Here is a 12,500-nt window from a genome sequence, read left to right as displayed (position 1 = left end):
TAGGGACACATGATGTCATCACTAGGGACACATGATGCCCTCGCTATCTCGAAACTGTCATTCACGCTCTCATATCATCTCGTCTTGACTATTGCAATTCCATCTACTCTGGCCTTCCGAAGAAAATCACATCCCGTTTACAATTAATACAAAACTCTGCTGCTCGACTACTGACAAATACAAAGAAACGGGACCATATAACACCAATACTAGCAGATCTGCACTGGCTGCCGGTGAGCGCCAGATGTGACTTCAAGATCCTACTCATCACGTTCAAAGCCCTAAATGGGTTAGCCCCTAGTTACATCCGGGATATGCTATCCCTCCCTGAATCCGGGCGCACCCTCAGATCCTCGGATAAGGCCCTTCTGGCTGTCCCTCGCACTAACTTAGTTACCCGGGGTGACCGGGCTTTTGCCGCTCGGGCACCCAGAATGTGGAACGCACTGCCAGTGCACATTAGGGTAGCACCATCCGTCCCGTTATTCAAGTCACGCCTGAAAACCCACCTCTATACTGAGTGTTTTTTAACTATTTAATAGCCAGTTGTACATACATCCTTGTTTTGTGTGCCATTATCATGTTGTTATTGTGTGTTTTTTGCTGTTGTAATCTTGCTCTGTGCAGCACTTTGGATCTATGTTTTGAAAAGCGCTATACAAATAAAGTTCATATCATATCATATCATAGGGACATATGATGTCATCACTAGGGACACATGATGTCATCGCTATAGGGACATATGATGTCATCACTAGGGACACATGATGTCATCGCTATAGGGACATATGATGTCATCACTAGGGACACATGATGTCATCGCTATAGGGACATATGATGTCATCACTAGGGACACATGATGTCATCGCTATAGGGACACATGATGTCATCGCTATAGGGACATATGATGTCATCACTAGGGACACATGATGTCATCGCTATAGGGACACATGATGTCATCGCTATAGGGACATATGATGTCATCGCTATAGGGACACATGATGTCATCGCTATAGGGACATATGATGTCATCACTAGGGACACATGATGTCATCGCTATAGGGACATATGATGTCATCACTAGGGACACATGATGTCATCGCTATAGGGACATATGATGTCATCACTAGGGACACATGATGTCATCGCTATAGGGACACATGATGTCATCGCTATAGGGACATATGATGTCATCACTAGGGACACATGATGTCATCGCTATAGGGACACATGATGTCATCGCTATAGGGACATATGATGTCATCGCTATAGGGACACATGATGTCATCGCTATAGGGACATATGATGTCATCACTAGGGACACATGATGTCATCGCTATAGGGACACATGATGTCATCGCTATAGGGACATATGATGTCATCGCTATAGGGACACATGATGTCATCGCTATAGGGACATATGATGTCATCACTAGGGACACATGATGTCATCGCTATAGGGACATATGATGTCATCACTAGGGACACATGATGTCATCGCTATAGGGACACATGATGTCATCGCTATAGGGACATATGATGTCATCGCTATAGGGACACATGATGTCATCGCTAGGGACACATGATGTCATCGCTAGTAGGGACACATGATGTCATCGCTATAGGGACACATGATGTCATCGCTAGGGACACATGATGTCATCGCTAGTAGGAACACATGATGTCATCGCTAGGGACACATGATGTCATTGCTAGGGACACATGATGTCATCGCTAGGGACACATGATGTCATCGCTAGGGACACATGATGTCATCGCTAGTAGGAACACATGATGTCATCGCTATAGGGACACATGATGTCATCGCTAGGGACACATGATGTCATCGCTAGTAGGAACACATGATGTCATCGCTAGGGACACATGATGTCATCGCTAGTAGGGACACATGATGTCATCGCTAGGGACACATGATGTCATCGCTAGGGACACATGATGTCATCGCTAGTAGGGACACATGATGTCATCGCTAGGGACACATGATGTCATCGCTAGGGACACATGATGTCATCTCTAGAGACACATGATGTCATCTCTAGGGACACATGATGTCATCTCTAGGGACACATGATGTCATCTATAGGGACACATGATGTCATCTCTAGGGACACATGATGTCATCTCTAGGGACACATGATGTCATCTCTAGGGACACATGATGTCATCTCTAGAGACACATGATGTCTTCTCTAGGGACACATGATGTCATCTCTAGGGACACATGATGTCATCTCTATAGGGACACATGATGTCATCTCTAGGGACACATGATGTCATCTCTAGGGACACATGATGTCATCTCTAGGGACACATGATGTCATCTCTAGGGACACATGATGTCATCTCTAGGGACACATGATGTCATCGCTAGTAGGGACACATGATGTCATCGCTAGTAGGGACACATGATGTCATCTCTAGGGACACATGATGTCATCTCTAGGGACACATGATGTCATCTCTAGGGACACATGATGTCATCTCTAGGGACACATGATGTCATCTCTAGGGACACATGATGTCATCTCTAGGGACACATGATGTCATCTCTAGGGACACATGATGTCATCTCTAGGGACACATGATGTCATCTCTAGGGACACATGATGTCATCTCTAGGGACACATGCTGTCATCTTTAGGGACACATGATGTCATCTCTAGGGACACATGATGTCATCTCTAGGGACACATGATGTCATCTCTAGGGACACATGATGTCATCTCTAGGGACACATGATGTCATCTCTAGGGACACATGATGTCATCTCTAGGGACACATGATGTCATCGCTAGTAGGGACACATGATGTCATCTCTAGGGACACATGATGTCATCTCTAGGGACACATGATGTCATCTCTAGGGACACATGATGTCATCTCTAGGGACACATGATGTCATCTCTAGGGACACATGATGTCATCTCTAGGGACACATGATGTCATCTCTAGGGACACATGATGTCATCTCTAGGGACACATGATGTCATCTCTAGGGACACATGCTGTCATCTCTAGGGACACATGATGTCATCTCTAGGGACACATGATGTCATCTCTAGGGACACATGATGTCATCTCTAGGGACACATGATGTCATCTCTAGGGACACATGATGTCATCTCTATAGGGACACATGATGTCATCTCTAGGGACACATGATGTCATCTCTAGGGACACATGATGTCATCTCTATAGGGACACATGATGTCATCTCTAGGGACACATGATGTCATCTCTAGGGACACATGATGTCATCTCTAGGGACACATGATGTCATCTCTAGGGACACATGATGTCATCTCTAGGGACACATGATGTCATCGCTAGGGACACATGATGTCATCTCTAGGGACACATGATGTCATCTCTATAGGGACACATGATGTCATCTCTAGGGACACATGATGTCATCTCTATAGGGACACATGATGTCATCTCTAGGGACACATGATGTCATCTCTAGGGACACATGATGTCATCTCTATAGGGACACATGATGTCATCTCTAGGGACACATGATGTCATCTCTAGGGACACATGATGTCATCTCTATAGGGACACATGATGTCATCTCTAGGGACACATGCTTCAGCAGGAACTGGGGATGAAGTAGGTCTGGCGTGGCGTTGTGGAATACATGATCTCGACCATGGGTCGAAAAATGATGAGAGGACAAAGATACGTCTACTGTACGTCTACTGTACGTCTACTGTAGGTCTACTGTACGTCTACTGTAGGTCTACTGTACGTCTACTGTAGGTCTACTGTAGGTCTACTGTAGGTCTACTGTACGTCTACTGTAGGTCTACTGTACGTCTACTGTACGTCTACTGTAGGTCTACTGTAGGTCTACTGTAGGTCTACTGTAGGTCTACTGTACGTCTACTGTACGTCTACTGTACGTCTACTGTACGTCTACTGTAGGTCTACTGTACGTCTACTGTAGGTCTACTGTAGGTCTACTGTAGGTCTACTGTACGTCTACTGTACGTCTACTGTACGTCTACTGTACGTCTACTGTACGTCTACTGTACGTCTACTGTACGTCTACTGTAGGTCTACTGTACGTCTACTGTAGGTCTACTGTACGTCTACTGTACGTCTACTGTAGGTCTACTGTACGTCTACTGTAGGTCTACTGTACGTCTACTGTACGTCTACTGTAGGTCTACTGTACGTCTACTGTAGGTCTACTGTAGGTCTACTGTACGTCTACTGTACGTCTACTGTAGGTCTACTGTACGTCTACTGTAGGTCTACTGTACGTCTACTGTACGTCTACTGTACGTCTACTGTAGGTCTACTGTAGGTCTACTGTAGGTCTACTGTACGTCTACTGTACGTCTACTGTAGGTCTACTGTAGGTCTACTGTACGTCTACTGTACGTCTACTGTAGGTCTACTGTACGTCTACTGTAGGTCTACTGTAGGTCTACTGTACGTCTACTGTAGGTCTACTGTACGTCTACTGTAGGTCTACTGTACGTCTACTGTAGGTCTACTGTACGTCTACTGTAGGTCTACTGTAGGTCTACTGTACGTCTACTGTACGTCTACTGTAGGTCTACTGTAGGTCTACTGTACGTCTACTGTAGGTCTACTGTAGGTCTACTGTAGGTCTACTGTAGGTCTACTGTACGTCTACTGTAGGTCTACTGTAGGTCTACTGTAGGTCTACTGTACGTCTACTGTAGGTCTACTGTACGTCTACTGTAGGTCTACTGTACGTCTACTGTAGGTCTACTGTAGGTCTACTGTAGGTCTACTGTACGTCTACTGTACGTCTACTGTAGGTCTACTGCAGGTCTACTGTACGTCTACTGTACGTCTACTGTAGGTCTACTGTAGGTCTACTGTACGTCTACTGTAGGTCTACTGTAGGTCTACTGTATGTCTACTGTAGGTCTACTGTACGTCTACTGTACGTCTACTGTACGTCTACTGTAGGTCTACTGTACGGCTACTGTACGGCTACTGTATGTCTACTGTAGGTCTACTGTAGGTCTACTGTAGGTCTACTGTAGGTCTACTGTAGGTCTACTGTACGTCTACTGTAGGTCTACTGTACGTCTACTGTAGGTCTACTGTAGGTCTACTGTAGGTCTACTGTAGGTCTACTGTAGGTCTACTGTACGTCTACTGTACGTCTACTGTACGTCTACTGTAGGTCTACTGTAGGTCTACTGTAGGTCTACTGTACGTCTACTGTACGTCTACTGTAGGTCTACTGTAGGTCTACTGTACGTCTACTGTACGTCTACTGTAGGTCTACTGTAGGTCTACTGTACGTCTACTGTACGTCTACTGTACGTCTACTGTAGGTCTACTGTACGTCTACTGTACGTCTACTGTAGGTCTACTGTAGGTCTACTGTACGTCTACTGTACGTCTACTGTAGGTCTACTGTACGTCTACTGTAGGTCTACTGTAGGTCTACTGTAGGTCTACTGTACGTCTACTGTACGTCTACTGTACGTCTACTGTAGGTCTACTGTACGTCTACTGTACGTCTACTGTAGGTCTACTGTAGGTCTACTGTACGTCTACTGTACGTCTACTGTAGGTCTAATGTACGTCTACTGTAGGTCTACTGTAGGTCTACTGTAGGTCTACTGTAGGTCTACTGTACGTCTACTGTACGTCTACTGTAGGTCTACTGTACGTCTACTGTACGTCTACTGTAGGTCTACTGCAGGTCTACTGCAGGTCTACTGTAGGTCTACTGTACGTCTACTGTAGGTCTACTGTAGGTCTACTGTACGTCTACTGTACGTCTACTGTAGGTCTACTGTACGTCTACTGTAGGTCTACTGTAGGTCTACTGTACGTCTACTGTAGGTCTACTGTACGTCTACTGTAGGTCTACTGTAGGTCTACTGTACGTCTACTGTAGGTCTACTGTACGTCTACTGTAGGTCTACTGTACGTCTACTGTAGGTCTACTGTACGTCTACTGTAGGTCTACTGTAGGTCTACTGTAGGTCTACTGTAGGTCTACTGTACGTCTACTGTAGGTCTACTGTAGGTCTACTGTAGGTCTACTGTACGTCTACTGTAGGTCTACTGTAGGTCTACTGTACGTCTACTGTAGGTCTACTGTAGGTCTACTGTACGTCTACTGTAGGTCTACTGTAGGTCTACTGTAGGTCTACTGTAGGTCTACTGTACGTCTACTGTAGGTCTACTGTACGTCTACTGTAGGTCTACTGTAGGTCTACTGTAGGTCTACTGTAGGTCTACTGTAGGTCTACTGTACGTCTACTGTACGTCTACTGTAGGTCTACTGTACGTCTACTGTAGGTCTACTGTAGGTCTACTGTACGTCTACTGTAGGTCTACTGTAGGTCTACTGTACGTCTACTGTAGGTCTACTGCAGGTCTACTGTAGGTCTACTGTAGGTCTACTGTAGGTCTACTGTACGTCTACTGTAGGTCTACTGTAGGTCTACTGTAGGTCTACTGTAGGTCTACTGTAGGTCTACTGTACGTCTACTGTAGGTATACTGTAGGTCTACTGTAGGTCTACTGTAGGTCTACTGTAGGTCTACTGTACGTCTACTGTACGTCTACTGTAGGTCTACTGTACGTCTACTGTACGTCTACTGTAGGTCTACTGTACGTCTACTGTAGGTCTACTGTAGGTCTACTGTACGTCTACTGTACGTCTACTGTAGGTCTACTGTAGGTCTACTGTACGTCTACTGTACGTCTACTGTAGGTCTACTGTACGTTTACTGTACGTCTACTGTAGGTCTACTGCAGGTCTACTGTACGTCTACTGTAGGTCTACTGTAGGTCTACTGTACGTCTACTGTACGTCTACTGTAGGTCTACTGTAGGTCTACTGTAGGTCTACTGTAGGTCTACTGTAGGTCTACTGTACGTCTACTGTACGTCTACTGTAGGTCTACTGTACGTCTACTGTAGGTCTACTGTAGGTCTACTGTAGGTCTACTGTACGTCTACTGTACGTCTACTGTAGGTCTACTGTACGTTTACTGTACGTCTACTGTAGGTCTACTGCAGGTCTACTGTACGTCTACTGTAGGTCTACTGTAGGTCTACTGTAGGTCTACTGTACGTCTACTGTACGTCTACTGTAGGTCTACTGTAGGTCTACTGTAGGTCTACTGTAGGTCTACTGTAGGTCTACTGTACGTCTACTGTACGTCTACTGTAGGTCTACTGTAGGTCTACTGTAGGTCTACTGTAGGTCTAGGTCTACTGTAGGTCTACTGTAGGTCTACTGTACGTCTACTGTACGTCTACTGTAGGTCTACTGCAGGTCTACTGCAGGTCTACTGCAGGTCTACTGTACGTCTACTGTACGTCTACTGTACGTCTACTGTACGTCTACTGTACGTCTACTGTAGGTCTACTGCAGGTCTACTGCAGGTCTACTGTACGTCTACTGTAGGTCTACTGTAGGTCTACTGTAGGTCTACTGTACGTCTACTGTACGTCTACTGTAGGTCTACTGTACGTCTACTGTACGTCTACTGTACGTCTACTGTAGGTCTACTGTAGGTCTACTGTAGGTCTACTGCAGGTCTACTGTACGTCTACTGTACGTCTACTGTACGTCTACTGTAGGTCTACTGCAGGTCTACTGTACGTCTACTGTAGGTCTACTGTAGGTCTACTGTAGGTCTACTGTACGTCTACTGTACGTCTACTGTAGGTCTACTGTACGTCTACTGTAGGTCTACTGTAGGTCTACTGTAGGTCTACTGTACGTCTACTGTACGTCTACTGTAGGTCTACTGTAGGTCTACTGTAGGTCTACTGTAGGTCTACTGTACGTCTACTGTAGGTCTACTGTAGGTCTACTGTAGGTCTACTGTACGTCTACTGTAGGTCTACTGTACGTCTACTGTACGTCTACTGTACGTCTACTGTAGGTCTACTGCAGGTCTACTGTACGTCTACTGTAGGTCTACTGTAGGTCTACTGTAGGTCTACTGTACGTCTACTGTAGGTCTACTGTACGTCTACTGTAGGTCTACTGTAGGTCTACTGTAGGTCTACTGTACGTCTACTGTACGTCTACTGTAGGTCTACTGTAGGTCTACTGTAGGTCTACTGTACGTCTACTGTAGGTCTACTGTACGTCTACTGTAGGTCTACTGTAGGTCTACTGTAGGTCTACTGTAGGTCTACTGTAGGTCTACTGTACGTCTACTGTAGGTCTACTGTAGGTCTACTGTAGGTCTACTGTAGGTCTACTGTACGTCTACTGTAGGTCTACTGTACGTCTACTGTAGGTCTACTGTAGGTCTACTGTAGGTCTACTGTACGTCTACTGTACGTCTACTGTAGGTCTACTGTACGTCTACTGTAGGTCTACTGTACGTCTACTGTAGGTCTACTGTAGGTCTACTGTAGGTCTACTGTACGTCTACTGTACGTCTACTGTACGTCTACTGTAGGTCTACTGTACGTCTACTGTAGGTCTACTGTACGTCTACTGTAGGTCTACTGTACGTCTACTGTAGGTCTACTGTAGGTCTACTGTACGTCTACTGTACGTCTACTGTAGGTCTACTGTACGTCTACTGTAGGTCTACTGTACGTCTACTGTAGGTCTACTGTAGGTCTACTGTACGTCTACTGTAGGTCTACTGTAGGTCTACTGTACGTCTACTGTACGTCTACTGTAGGTCTACTGTAGGTCTACTGTACGTCTACTGTAGGTCTACTGTAGGTCTACTGTACGTCTACTGTAGGTCTACTGTACGTCTACTGTACGTCTACTGTACGTCTACTGTAGGTCTACTGTACGTCTACTGTAGGTCTACTGTAGGTCTACTGTAGGTCTACTGTACGTCTACTGTAGGTCTACTGTAGGTCTACTGTACGTCTACTGTACGTCTACTGTAGGTCTACTGTACGTCTACTGTCCGTCTACTGTAGGTCTACTGTACGTCTACTGTAGGTCTACTGTACGTCTACTGTACGTCTACTGTACGTCTACTGTAGGTCTACTGTACGTCTACTGTACGTCTACTGTAGGTCTACTGTACGTCTACTGTACGTCTACTGTACGTCTACTGTAGGTCTACTGTAGGTCTACTGTACGTCTACTGTAGGTCTACTGTACGTCTACTGTACGTCTACTGTAGGTCTACTGTAGGTCTACTGTAGGTCTACTGTACGTCTACTGTACGTCTACTGTACGTCTACTGTACGTCTACTGTAGGTCTACTGTAGGTCTACTGTACGTCTACTGTAGGTCTACTGTACGTCTGTACGTCTACTGTAGGTCTACTGTACGTCTACTGTACGTCTACTGTACGTCTACTGTACGTCTACTGTAGGTCTACTGTACGTCTACTGTAGGTCTACTGTACGTCTACTGTAGGTCTACTGTACGTCTACTGTACGTCTACTGTAGGTCTACTGTAGGTCTACTGTACGTCTACTGTACGTCTACTGTAGGTCTACTGTACGTCTACTGTACGTCTACTGTAGGTCTACTGTACGTCTACTGTACGTCTACTGTAGGTCTACTGTAGGTCTACTGTACGTCTACTGTACGTCTACTGTACGTCTGTACGTCTACTGTAGGTCTACTGTAGGTCTACTGTAGGTCTACTGTACGTCTACTGTACGTCTACTGTACGTCTACTGTAGGTCTACTGTACGTTTACTGTACGTCTACTGTAGGTCTACTGTAGGTCTACTGTAGGTCTACTGTACGTCTACTGTACGTCTACTGTACGTCTACTGTACGTCTACTGTAGGTCTACTGTACGTTTACTGTACGTCTACTGTAGGTCTACTGTAGGTCTACTGTAGGTCTACTGTACGTCTACTGTAGGTCTACTGTAGGTCTACTGTAGGTCTACTGTAGGTCTACTGTAGGTCTACTGTACGTCTACTGTAGGTCTACTGTACGTCTACTGTAGGTCTACTGTAGGTCTACTGTACGTCTACTGTAGGTCTACTGTAGGTCTACTGTACGTCTACTGTAGGTCTACTGTACGTCTACTGTAGGTCTACTGTAGGTCTACTGTAGGTCTACTGTACGTCTACTGTACGTCTACTGTAGGTCTACTGTAGGTCTACTGTAGGTCTACTGTACGTCTACTGTAGGTCTACTGTAGGTCTACTGTAGGTCTACTGTACGTCTACTGTACGTCTACTGTAGGTCTACTGTAGGTCTACTGTACGTCTACTGCACGTCTACTGTAGGTCTACTGTAGGTCTACTGTACGTCTACTGTAGGTCTACTGTAGGTCTACTGTACGTCTACTGTAGGTCTACTGTAGGTCTACTGTACGTCTACTGTACGTCTACTGTACGTCTACTGTAGGTCTACTGTAGGTCTACTGTACGTCTACTGTACGTCTACTGTAGGTCTACTGTACGTCTACTGTACGTCTACTGTACGTCTACTGTAGGTCTACTGTACGTCTACTGTACGTCTGTACGTCTACTGTAGGTCTACTGTAGGTCTACTGTAGGTCTACTGTACGTCTACTGTACGTCTACTGTACGTCTACTGTAGGTCTACTGTACGTTTACTGTACGTCTACTGTAGGTCTACTGTAGGTCTACTGTAGGTCTACTGTACGTCTACTGTAGGTCTACTGTAGGTCTACTGTAGGTCTACTGTACGTCTACTGCACGTCTACTGTAGGTCTACTGTAGGTCTACTGTACGTCTACTGTAGGTCTACTGTAGGTCTACTGTACGTCTACTGTAGGTCTACTGTAGGTCTACTGTACGTCTACTGTAGGTCTACTGTAGGTCTACTGTACGTCTACTGTACGTCTACTAGACAGTATGTTGGTTTAAGATAAACAAACGAATCGATCCGTCTCCTCCTGACTCAAACGGCCACGAGGATTCAATTAACTTTATTAATCCCACTGGAGACACGCGTTACGCTGCAGCACGTTGTAAACAGAGGAACGCCTCAGCGTACAAACACAACATACACACACACCACACAGTGTACAACCACAACATACACACACACACACCACACAGTGTACAACCACAACATACACACACACACCACACAGTGTACAACCACAACATACACACACACACACCACACAGTGTACAACCACAACATACACACACACACCACACAGTGTACAACCACAACATACACACACACACCACACAGTGTACAACCACAACATACACACACACACACCACACAGTGTACAACCACAACATACACACACACACCACACAGTGTACAACCACAACATACACATATACTGTACCACAGAGGAGCTTAAATGTGGATCAAGTCATCTTCACATTCCTATAGCAGTAAAAGCCACGGTAAAAGAATGAAGAATAAAGAGAATGTTTGGCAACTACGATTCATTTACGGGGGAAAAAAATAATATGGATTCTTAGAATATTTCTAGGTGGTTTCTTTCCCCGAAAGGAACCATTTCAAGATGGTCACCAAACACACACACACACACACACAAACACACACACACACACATGCACACGCACGTACACACACACACACACGCACACACAAATTTGCGTGATGAGAGCATTTCCACATTTTAGCGGCGCTGTGGGAGCATTACAGACCCACACACACACACGCGCGCATGCACAACAGCACACACACACACACACACACACACACACACACATACACACTGTGTGGGAACACGGCCTGTTTGTGTTTAGGTTTGAAGGGGGGCGAGCGAGTGACCTACATCTCTCCATCTCCTGCTCCAGAAGCATGAATACCTCTCTCGCCCACCCTCTCTCTCTCTCTCTCTCTCTCTCTCTCTCTCTCTCTCTCTCTCTCTTTCCCCGCATACTCTCTCTTTCTCTCTGTCTCTCTCCCCTTGTGTGTGTGTGTGTGTGTGTGTGTGTGTGTGTGTGTGTGTGTGTGTGTGTGTGTGTGTGTCTCTCACACACATAATCACGCACGCACGCACACAGCCCAGCTGCCGTACAGATGCATGCCTCCTGCTGCTGTCAATATTATTAGACACACTATAACACAATGTCTCTTTATCCTGAGGAGAGAGAGAGAGAGAGAGAGAGACAGAGAGAGAGAGAGAGAGACAGAGAGAGAGACAGAGAGAGACAGAGAGAGAGACAGAGAGAGACAGAGAGAGAGAGAGAGAGAGAGAGAGAGAGACAGAGAGAGAGAGAGAGAGAGAGAGACAGAGAGAGAGAGAGAGAGAGAGAGAGACAGAGAGAGAGAGAGAGAGAGAGAGAGAGAGAGAGACAGAGACAGAGAGAGAGAGAGAGAGAGAGAGAGAGAGACAGAGCGAGAGAGAGAGAGAGAGAGACAGAGAGAGAGAGACAGAGAGAGAGAGAGAGAGACAGAGAGAGAGAGAGAGAGAGAGTTGAGAGACAGAGAGAGACAGAGAGAGACCAGTGAACAGGAGAGAGAGAGAGCAGCAAACAGAGAGAGAGAGAGTGGGGGAGAACAGCTAGTTTAGGGAAAGTTAGCCAAATGTGTGACCAAAAAATAAATG

General features: G+C 45.8%; 1 protein-coding gene across 1 annotated transcript in view; it reads right to left on the bottom strand.

The window, feature by feature from the left end:
• Positions 1-11,751, bottom strand: part of LOC306913783 (matrix remodeling-associated protein 8-like) — a gene marked incomplete at its 5' end in the record, with an annotated part of 24,256 nt that extends 12,505 nt beyond the window's left edge. Inside the window, one exon of the mRNA XM_079490595.1 lies at positions 11,724-11,751. Coding sequence (XP_079346721.1) covers positions 11,724-11,751 — 28 coding nt within the window. The remainder of the gene's footprint in view (positions 1-11,723) is intronic.
• Between the last annotated feature and the right edge of the window lie 749 nt (positions 11,752-12,500).

Source organism: Electrona antarctica (genome assembly GCF_951216825.1).
Source record: "Electrona antarctica genome assembly, chromosome: 21".
Taxonomy (NCBI): Eukaryota; Metazoa; Chordata; class Actinopteri; order Myctophiformes; family Myctophidae; genus Electrona; species Electrona antarctica.
This window is presented reverse-complemented; position numbering and strand designations above follow the sequence as displayed.